The sequence below is a fragment of the Pseudochaenichthys georgianus genome, chromosome 11 (assembly GCF_902827115.2).
Source record: "Pseudochaenichthys georgianus chromosome 11, fPseGeo1.2, whole genome shotgun sequence".
Classification (NCBI taxonomy): domain Eukaryota; kingdom Metazoa; phylum Chordata; class Actinopteri; order Perciformes; family Channichthyidae; genus Pseudochaenichthys; species Pseudochaenichthys georgianus.
In genome coordinates, this window is record NC_047513.1 from 19,617,744 (window position 1) to 19,628,339 (window position 10,596).

Here is a 10,596-nt window from a genome sequence, read left to right on the forward strand (position 1 = left end):
CCAGGATACTCTGATCTGGGAGAGGCAGCAGGTCAGTCTACTTACTTTATTTTCCATCCACAGAATAAATGTACTTGGCTTTTTGTAATGCTCACTCACTCTTGTGTGGCTTTCTGTTATCTCCAGATAAGAGATGAGATTTCTGATCTGACTACGGACCGTCACAAAGTAGCCTGTCAGATCCAGAATTGTGACTCAAATCTGCACCGGGCCACACACCGCCTGGACATCCTGCACCAGAGACCCAGACGTGAGCTCTGCCTGGACCAGGTAAGTGTTACAGATTGCATTCAGAAGCAAAGAAAGCCTTAAATATCTTATATATACTTTGGCTTTAACCCTTTCTCTCTGTTCCAGCCCCTATTCAGCCTCACACTGGAGAAACGTGACCTTGAAAGTATGGCAGCTGGACTTTGTCCAATCATGAGGCGCTCTCAGTAAGTCCTTCCATTCACTAAAGTCACAATTTCACTTCTAATATTATACCCAGCTTTCTCTGTTGCCTGTCCCCTCATGTCCTATATTTAAATATTTCTTCATACTTCTTTCTAATATCCTGAATGCACTAATATTCATTTATTTTTTAGGAGGGACCTGGAGGTTGCACACAGGCATCTGATGATTCTGGAGGACAAACTGGCCAAAAATGTTAGCCACATGGAGGTGGAGCAGAGATGCCAGAAACTGCACCAGAGTTTCCTCCCTGCGCTCAACACCTCTGTGATCCTGACCAACAAGCCCAGGTTCAGCCCGGACAGCTACAGCCTGCTCTCCTACCTACAGTAGAGCCTGCATCTGCACCTCTGTGGTCTTTTTACCATGTGGTGTTACAAAAAGAAATAAAAACATAAGCGGTATTACTTTGACTTGTTTAGAATCAATATGTGCGTCACCTTGAGGCCCCAATGATTTCAGGTGATATTGTGCTTTTGGTGCATTTTCCAAAACAAGAAGACAGTGGATTTAGTGCAGAAACCAAATAATGTAAAGCTTTTTTTAGGAGAAGGATGCAAGAAAGGGCATCATGGTTATACATAGGACTTTTTTAATCAAATAACATAAAACCAGGGCAGTTCCAGTAGCTTTTGACTTAATGTATTAATATTTTTAAACCTTTTAGTAAATGGCTCAAATAAAGAAATGATTCAGTATCTCACCAGCCCACTTCATGCTCAGATGGAAATTAAAAAACAAGGACAAATTGAAATGATAACCAACAAAATGTAGATGTTCAGGTTTTTTTAAGAAATGTGACTTTATTTGCTTTTAAATTACAGAAATGTCACATACAATATAGACAAATCATAAACAAATGTGGATCGCTCTATCTCCACAAAACCTTTTTATCTACAAAAATGACATAACCAGTGGTTAGTTCTCTTATCTTGCTGTTGACATGTTCACATGTACTAACTCTAATTTAACTGTTCTATATTCTATTTGCAATTGTAAGACCTCTCTCATTGTACCTGACTCTCTTCATAAGGGGCCTCTTATGCTGCCCACAAGACTCACCAGATTTCTGTGTTCACACATTATCTGCTCTCATATAATCAAAGTACAGTAGCCTACTAGACACAACCTGCAGCATATCATAGACCAGAATTCAACATTTTGGTGGAGTTTGGACAAAGATGACAGGTGTTGCCTTAGACTCAATTTGATTAAAATGAAATATTTCTAAAATCCTGGATACAGCCCTGGTGGTGGCTGACCTGTGAGGAGTCTTGAAGCCACCACAGTAATACATTTGATAAATAGGATCATCAGTATCATATGTGTGAAGGCGGTGTTTAGTGGTGACACCCTGACACCCACAGCTTCTCCTGGGTGTCACCTCTTTAACCGGGTCAGATTTAATTTTATTGTAGCAACGGTCCTTAGCAACGAGCCGGCTTCCATGGAGACAGTGTGTATGAAGGAATGCGAGGCTACACGGGTCAATACACAGAGAGAAAACACACCGAAGTGTCATTAAAATAGTTATTACTTTTATGGACTTATTTTACATCTCTGTTTTGAGGTGATTATGGGATGTTGCAGCTCCACAAAAACGGCGGTGCGACCGTTGAGACCGGAAGTGGCGAAGGGAGACAAGGTAGGCAGCGTCCCACTAACCGACGCTTTCCTTGCATTTTTAGTTGGTCAACGTTAGTTAAAACTGCGGAGAGGAGTTTAAAAAAGTGTAAAGTCTTAAACTGTATCCGAAAAAGTCAGCTAAAGTTCATATGTTTTGTCAGACATTGTTAAGAGGCGTTAGAGGACAAAGGAAATCTCGGAAATTTGTGTCGCGTTTAATTTAGTGACCAAATATTGTCAATTGGTAATCATGGTAGGCTACTGACCAGACTAGTTAATCTCTACTACCAGTGGTGTAAACAAGTAACTAATTCGATTTACTCAAACTGTACTATAATTTTGAGGTTCTACCTATACTTCAGAGGTAAATCGTTTAGGCTACTTTTACTCCAAAACATTCATTTAATACCTTTTGTTTATTTGCAGATCTGGATTAATGATACAAAATATATCATAGTCAATCCTTAAATAAGACTTTCGTGAGACCTGGAGTAAAATCACCTTTACCAGCTCTGATAAACACCTTAAAGCATCAATAATTATAACCAAACATATTAGTCATTATTCTGAAATGGGCCAATCTGCATAACTTGGTGCTTAAATATATTTCACCTGAGGCTCCTGTCCAAAATTAAACCGGTGTTATCCTTTTTAGACTTTGAGCGTGTAATTCATGCCTTTGTTATGCACTTTATGCCGGCCTAAACAAGACCTCGCTGGCACGCCTGCAGCTGGTACAAACCATAGATATATATAAACACTAGATGGCTCACACGCGCTGCTGGCCAATGGAGACCGACGTTGCCACTTGGCCGCCATCTTGCTACAGGCAGTGCTCTCATTCATAACATTATGGTTTACTATTTAAATAACCATAGCTTGCTCAATTTTCAACCGATTTTCAAACGGTTTGGTTTTTTATAAACATCAAATATGTAGTTATGATACTGCATACTTATAATCATGGACTTTCATATGAAAATAATATTAATCAGATAAAGCAATAGCTATACACACACACAAGGTATTTATATTAAATATTTGCCGGTGTATATATTTCCATTTATTTTATTATATTGTCAATATTTAACATAAATTATAAAATTAAAATACATTTATATTTTATATATAAAAATCGGTCTCATGTTACCACTCTGTAAACCAAGAGTTGTTAATTGAGCAATGCCTTAGCTTGAAGAACAGGGACACAACTAATGACAATAGCATATGTTGGTATATTATTTAGATATTCACACCTTTATCAGAAGAACCAAACCAACATAAAATGTGCTCACAGACAGGCCAGTTCTGTCTAATTTATCACAATTATTTTTGACATGAGATCTTCATATCATCCTAGTTTTGTATTTAGTTTCTAGATTTGTAAACAAATCCAGAACCTTTGAAATATGTTATTGAAAAAAGACCAAGAATAATATAAACTGTACCATATGTCCTTCTGTAGTCCATGTGTGGTTTGTCTTGACTCACCCCGGCTGATATATCACAAAATCCACTGTTTAAATTGTTACCTATATTGCCCCTATGCCCCTGTAAGGTGTCCTTGGGTGTTATGAAAGGCGGCCCCCCAACATAAATGTATTATTATTATTAAGAAGAACAACTTGGTGTGGTGTGGAGGGGATGTAGGAAGCAGGAGCAGGTGGGGAGAGATGGGGCTTCAAGGTTCAAGGTTATTTGTTTTAAATGTGTCTTGCACACAATAAAATAAAATACAGTATACCACAAAACCAATAAGACACACAGTGACACATGGCACACTAACAATCAATCATCGTCCAGCCTCAGCTTTGGTATTCTTTCACAACCATGTTATGGGTTTATTAGACTGAGCAAACATAAACATATGTGGTGATCCCACGGGTTCTTGCAGACAGCGGCGATTGGAGCATCCGTAGGCTGCACAAAAGTCCGGCATAGTCAGGTACTTCTGTAAACACAAAGCCAGCAAATTCCTGTATCATAATGCAAGATGTTTTTAACAAGCCAAACCACTTGGAATAAATCATGTGTAACTTAAGTTATGTTGAAAAGAAAGAGCAGTTCTGCCTCTCCCACTGGTGTAAAGTTGCTGGGTGAACTTTGTAATACTAGGTCTCACTGACAGCCTCTTGTTATTAGCCAGCTAATAAATACAACCACATATACAAAGAAAAGCTGCAATTTCAACATGTCCAAGCATCCTGTATCATAGCCATGCTAATAATGTTTATAATAAACCAAACCGTTTGTAAATCAGTCAAGATTTCAGCGAGTTAAGAGTATTTTTGTGCAGATCACTCACCTTACAACAGCTACCATAACGCGAATCAGAGTAACTGTTGACTGTAGCAAGATGGCGGCCAGTCAGCTACGCTGGAAAATCTCCCATGAGCCATCTAGTGTTTATATATATCTATGGTACAAACCACTGCGGCTCGGCTGCTTACAGGAACCCGCAAGCATGAGCACATCACACCAATTCTGGCTTCCCTCCACTGGCTTCCTGTCCATTTTAGAGTTCATTTTAAGATTGTATTGCTTAATGCGCTGGCCCCTCAGTACATCTCCGACCTCCTAAAGGTGTACACGGCCCTCAAGGGCTTTGAGGTCGGCTGAGCAGCTGCTGCTAGTAGTCCCTGGCCTAAAACAAAGAAAAAGACCAGCGGAGACCGAGCCTTCTCAGCGGTAGCCCCCATGGCTCTGGAACGACCTGCCCCCCCATGTCAAATTGTCCCCCACCCTCCAAACTTTTAAGTCCCGCCTAAAGACCTCTTTTCCCTCGCTTTCGAGTCAGTTTGAGCTATGTTTTATCGATTTGTATGATTTTATTGTCTGTCCATAGCCTTTGTGTACCTTTTATCTTTTCTTATGTAGGCCTATGCCTTTTATCTATTCTTATGTGTGACTTGTAATATGTTATTATAATGTTATGTTTGCTGTGAAGCACTTTGGTAAACCCTCTGTATTTTTAATATGTGCTATAGAAATAAAGTGGATTGGATTAGATGCCATTACTTATCTACTAGGTAGAGGTAACATTTTTATTGCAGGACTTCAAATTGTAACAGATATTTTTCCCCATCTGGTACTTCTACTACTGAGCAGTGGTGGAAAGAATACTCAGATATTTTACTTAAACTAGCAATACCACGGTGTAAAAATGCTATGTTACAATTTAAAAAGTCCTCTATTTAAAAGATGTCAATGTGTTGGCTTGTAAAGTACGAAAGTCTCTTCCCAATTTGACTCACCAGCCTAAAAATTACAATGTATTGAGTTCCTGGTAACATTTTAACAATGATGTTCCCTTAAAAAGCAAAATAATTAAAGATTAAAAACGTAGCTTGTTATTCAGCCAATTTAAATGTTCATAAATGTCATTATATATTATATTGGTTATTTACTACATATAGCGTTGTTAAAGTCACAGAATACACTGTTACTGTGAACTCATTTTAAACTCTAATGCTCCTGAGCTACTGTGTTCATGACAATGTGTCAACACACACACATACGCCACCATGACAACATCATGTCTGTGATACCACACAGTGGGGGAGCAGGGTATAAAAAATGTATTCATGGGTTGATACTGCGTGTCTGTGCTGTCAGGATGTGACCAGAAGTAAAGTGGATGTTCGTGGGGACTCGGCCGTGTCGAAGGGCACGACGGACAGCGGGGTGGTGATGGAGAACAACAGAGACATCCCTCTGTTACCTGGAGCCGTGCCCAGAAAACTCCCTCCTCTAACATCTCAGTGTGTCAGAGAAAGCGTTGTGGACGTAATAACACAACATGGTGCGTCAGCTGAATAAAACACACTGGGTCACGTCAAAAAGAGAATTCAGGGCATACAACATTACAGTTTTGTGTGTTGTCGTCTCCCAGTCTTACTGCAGCAGGAGCGTGCAATGTCCAGTGAAATCCTTCAGGAGCTGCTGCACCAAGGCATCATACCGGAGGGAGGCCAGAGCGGAGAGAGGGGCAGCGGGGCGGGGGAGGCCTACAGCATCATGGTGGGTTCCTGCTAACACTGCTCAAACAGGCTATTACACATCACTGAGAGGCAGTGGTACATGTACTAAAACCACACTGTGCTCTTATAAGTATTAGTCCTGCTTTTAAAACATTACTTAATTAAAAGTACATTAATAATTTGGGCACAATGTTCTCAAAGTATTTATTCAGCAGTAACATGTTCATTGTCAGTGTTTTACTAATATAAATAGAAAAGCCCATAATATATAGTGTATATGCTAGCTCTCTTTCAATACATGCATTTTGACTTGTCAAAGCAGCAAAGGCCTTGCTGTTACTAATATAACAATAATCCTAGGGAGGTGCACAAGGTCAGTCAGTTTTCGTGGATATTCATTCTGCTCTCTGTGTCCATCTCCTGGGTGTGCTTGTGTATACCAGCTTGAGCTTGAGGACAGGGAAGGGGTCATGCGGAGGCCACCTGCCAGACTGGAGTCTCTGAGGGCCATAAAGGCGCAACACCTCCCCAGCATAGAAGAGATTGAGGAGAAAATAAGACTTGCTGAGGAAAGACGCAAGGTAGTGTGTGTGTGTGTGTGTGTGTGTGTGTGTGTGTGTGTGTGTGTGTGTGTGTGTGTGTGTGTGTGTGTGTGTGTGTGTGTGTGTGTGTGTGTGTGTGTGTGTGTGTGTGTGTGTGTGTGTGTGTCATCATACCTGACCACCTCATCTTTATCTCTCTCTGATAAATGGAGAGTTGATCCTACTGTTTTGTCTCCCACTTCCTCTTTCTCTCAGTTAAGAGAAGACGAGCTCAAGACTCGTTTGAGGTCCAAGTCGGCCCGTGTCCGGGGTCCTGCTCACACCTTCATCACAGAGGATGAAGAGGACGCAGCACTCACCCCTGTGGAGCCGCTACACCCATCTCTCACCCCTGAACCTCTCACTCCACAGCCTCACAGCCAGATCACACGAGAGGCGGCCGAGGGTGGAGAGTGGGCGAGAGAGGATGCAGGTGACGGCAGAGAAGAAATAAGTAGAGCAGACAAGAAAGAGGGGAAGAGAGAGAAGGGGGGAGAGAGGGGAAATAACCGAGGGGTCAGTGGTGATGGGGAGGAGGAGGAGTTTACCCAGGTGGAGGAGCTGAAGAAGGATCAGCTCCTCCTCTCAGCCTCGGGGGAGCTGGAGAGCGATTATAGCTTTCAACAAGTAGATGACAAAGACGAGATATTTTAATTTATCACAAAAAATGAGCCAAGAATCAGCACTGAGAGAGATAAAAGACAGAGGAGAGGAAGCCACAAATAATTCCTTTTGCATAGCCGAAAGGTTGTAATGAAAAAAATATATAGGGTATATATTGTATTAGAATAAGTTCATCTGTGATTAAGCTGGATAGGCTCTATTGACGAGCTAATGTGAAGTTAAAAGCAGAAATTGCGTTGGACCAAAACATGCACAAAGAATTATAAGGGTTTATAATTTACCTCAGTGAAGGCTTTAGTAAATATGACCAAAACGTCTTGCCAACATACAGCATTTATTCAAAGAATATTTTAGTTTTACATTTCGTTGTAAAGTATCATATTGTTAAGTCTAATTTCCCATGTGAAGGGTGTACTTGTTCTGTTGGACACAGGAGGGCGCTGTTTCAGTTGAAGTTGTCTCACAGCTGCCTGGAGTCAGTTTGCAGCTTATCAATAACATAGGGTTGACCACATAAAATGGGTAAAGGGAATGTTTTATTAATTAATAGGGAATGTTTTATTAATTAATAAATATGTCTATATAATAGAAATGTTCCTACTATGTGTTGTTTATGAATATGTAAATCCCTAAAACTTTATGATTATTCTTTTCTCAGAGGATGAGGGGTGTTGAATAGGCCAATTCAAAACACTTTTTTTGTTTATTTGCAGAGGCAGTTATAGTTTAATCAAAACATTAAAATAATATGAAATATAATACAAAATTTGAGTAAAATGTGGTATACAAGTACAAGTCTATAGGTATTCTCCTGTACGACCAGTGTGTCCGAGCTGTAGAAAGCCCTATTCAGCTGTTTAAGTGACCTTTGACCTTATGCTTTACTCTGCCTCACAGGTGGTAGCTGCAGCCAAATGGATAACAAGCATTAAGTTACAATTTCAGCAGCCTTTCTCTTGATAAATTAAAAACAGATAGTTATCTAAGTATTTAGGTCAGGGTATACTTCAAAATCAGCCCACTTCCTGATGAGTATAAGGTCTGGCTCTAATATACTTTTTTGTCATCTCCCAATACCCACATGTAGAACAATCGTACATATGGGGTCTGTAATCTAGGTGGCGCTGTTGAGCTATTTTGACACGCCCACGCGCAAGACCAATAGTTCACGTACATTTTACAGTTTGAATTTTGTGCAAATAAATACTGAATTTGTGAATATATTTAGGCCCTCGAAACTGAAAGTGGTTTCTGAATGATAATATTATTATAGAAAAAAACAATTCCATGCAATTTCAATAGGGTCCGGTCCTTCAATCAGACTTTCTTGTTGCTCGGGCTAATGATCCCTTCCAGTGGGCCCACAGCCTGTTATTGTGAAGGTATAGGAGGATTCCGACTAGTCAGCATGCTGCACATGAACAGAAAACAACAATTGGACGCAACCTGACCGGATCCCCATTGTTAAGCCTGAGAAACTCGACACTGGCCCCCCGGTTCCCCTTTTATCACGACTCCACTCGGACTTTAAAGCGCGTGTGCCTGCATGAATAAAATAGTGGGTGAACAGAGACACCGCAGAAAGAACATCTATCAGGTTGCGTTCCTTTGTGAAGTGGACTACCTGTCCTGTGATGTCCACTTTGTGACAGTCACACTTTTTTCTTTAAAGGTGGGGTAGGCTGGTAATTCACTTCAGAAACACTTTTTGTTATATTCCATGGAATGCATGCTCTTAACATCCCGATAGCAATGAATACATTAAATGCTTTGACAATAAATACATACAAACATTTCATCTGTGGAAGCCGCAGCGCTCTAAAAAGCACGACCAATCATTTTAGCCGGCCCGGCTAAAGTAACTGGATGCCCTAACTGCCTGTCAGCCTTCCATCTGTGCACAAATTTATCTCGTGCCCTCATTGGCCATGTGCGCGTTCGTGTGTGTTGGAGGAGGGGCTCTGGAAGCTGGTTTCTCCAAAATTACCTACCCCACCTTTAAGAACAAATATATAATTGAAGTTTGTATTATAATCACACATGGGATATGGCCTTATTAAAGCATGTATTTACAAACTAACACACATACCCATCAGTCTCTACCTGACATTTGTAATTGGCTTGAGTCATGTGACTTTTTTTAAATAGTACAGGATTGAACACGTTTTTTTTTTTAAATAAGAACATTGATGACACTCAACAATGTTCCCAAATGTGTCAACTCACAGTGTTACATGTAGGCAGGATATATGCTGCTCATAGAAGCGGAGCCGCCATGAATGATTTACAGATAGCAGGCTTCCCTCTCACATTACTGGGCTGAATTAACCAAAGCTCCATCCACCAGCCAGCCGAGGCCATGCTGCCAGAAGTTATGTTAATTATTGATGTTCAGAGACTTTTGAATAGATCTCTGACTTGATCCTTTACCATTGTGATACAGTTGTGCGTAATCATATGACGCACGATGCATCTGTCAGTTTGGAAGACAGGTCTCACTTGATTAAACTATTAAATTGGGATCACCTTGTTTTAAAAAAAAGATGATATAAGGCTTAATTCAGCACAACGGTTTTATTACCCAAAATATATATTGATAGGGACCTCATGTGTTAGATCTTTGTTTTAAGTTATAACTTAAAACAAAGATCTAACAAATGAGGTCCCTATCATATAAATATGATATGGACATTCAAACCTGTTGAAGGGTTAGGCTCATTACTTTATGACCAACTCGTTAAGGAGCAATTAAAAACAACACTTCAGAGAGAAGTTTGATATCACTTTTCAAACTCAGGTTACACTTTATATGCCTTATTTCTGTCTGCATTGGCACATAAACTTGGCAAAACTCTGTCCACCCCCCACAAGTGCTTAAACTGCACCTGTCTGTCTGCTTTTGCTGCTGTGATGTGTCTGTCCCTGAGCTGTGTCAAGACCCTAATCAGCTGTTTTTTCAGGGGGGCTAATCCATGCAAGTCTAATGAAAATCAAGACAGAACTATTCTAAGGAAAAGTGCAAGTCTGGTTTTACCCCATAAAACCCCCAAATCAACAAATATTGACAGTGTAAGGATGTGCAAATCGCACAAATAATCCCTTTTTTAAACAATGAGTTATTTTTTAAGCTCCTGCTACTCTTTGTCCCCAACATCTTATCAGTGGAATCAGGTTTTGTTTGCCCCTGATGGTTAATTAAACGTGATTCTAGTAGGAGGATCTCTTTTTTTGTGAAGGAGCTCCAGTGTTTCACGCTGTGCAGGTTTCCCAGCTGTTTGCGCGCTTGTGGGCGGGCAGAGATGGACAGAGAGCTGGGTGGAGTTAGCAACAGC

At 40.4% G+C, this 10,596-nt stretch overlaps 2 protein-coding genes and 1 long non-coding RNA gene across 4 annotated transcripts in view; 2 read left to right on the forward strand and 1 right to left on the reverse strand.

Annotated features, from left to right (window-relative positions):
- The window catches only part of LOC117455570 (tektin-2-like), a 3,200-nt gene extending 2,334 nt beyond the window's left edge, over positions 1–866 (forward strand). For both annotated transcript variants that reach the window (XM_034095123.1, XM_034095124.1), the window contains 4 exons: positions 1–31; positions 127–270; positions 358–437; positions 588–866. The exon at positions 1–31 is cut by the window's left edge and continues 77 nt beyond it. In XM_034095123.1, coding sequence (XP_033951014.1) covers positions 1–31; positions 127–270; positions 358–437; positions 588–786 — 454 coding nt within the window. In that variant the 3' untranslated portion in view covers positions 787–866. The remainder of the gene's footprint in view (positions 32–126; positions 271–357; positions 438–587) is intronic.
- Positions 867–1,905: 1,039 nt separating this feature from the next.
- stmnd1 (stathmin domain containing 1) lies at positions 1,906–7,940 on the forward strand. The gene is made up of 5 exons (XM_034094607.2): positions 1,906–2,098; positions 5,695–5,881; positions 5,972–6,099; positions 6,503–6,640; positions 6,857–7,940. The coding sequence occupies exons 1-5, from the start codon at positions 2,030–2,032 to the stop codon at positions 7,292–7,294; spliced, it is 960 nt and encodes a 319-aa protein (XP_033950498.1). The 5' UTR covers positions 1,906–2,029; the 3' UTR covers positions 7,295–7,940.
- Positions 3,897–4,483, reverse strand: LOC139434779 (uncharacterized). The gene is made up of 2 exons (XR_011644086.1): positions 4,385–4,483; positions 3,897–4,030 (listed from the first exon to the last, which is right to left on the reverse strand). It is a non-coding gene; the product is annotated as an uncharacterized lncRNA (long non-coding RNA).
- Positions 7,941–10,596: the final 2,656 nt, after the last annotated feature.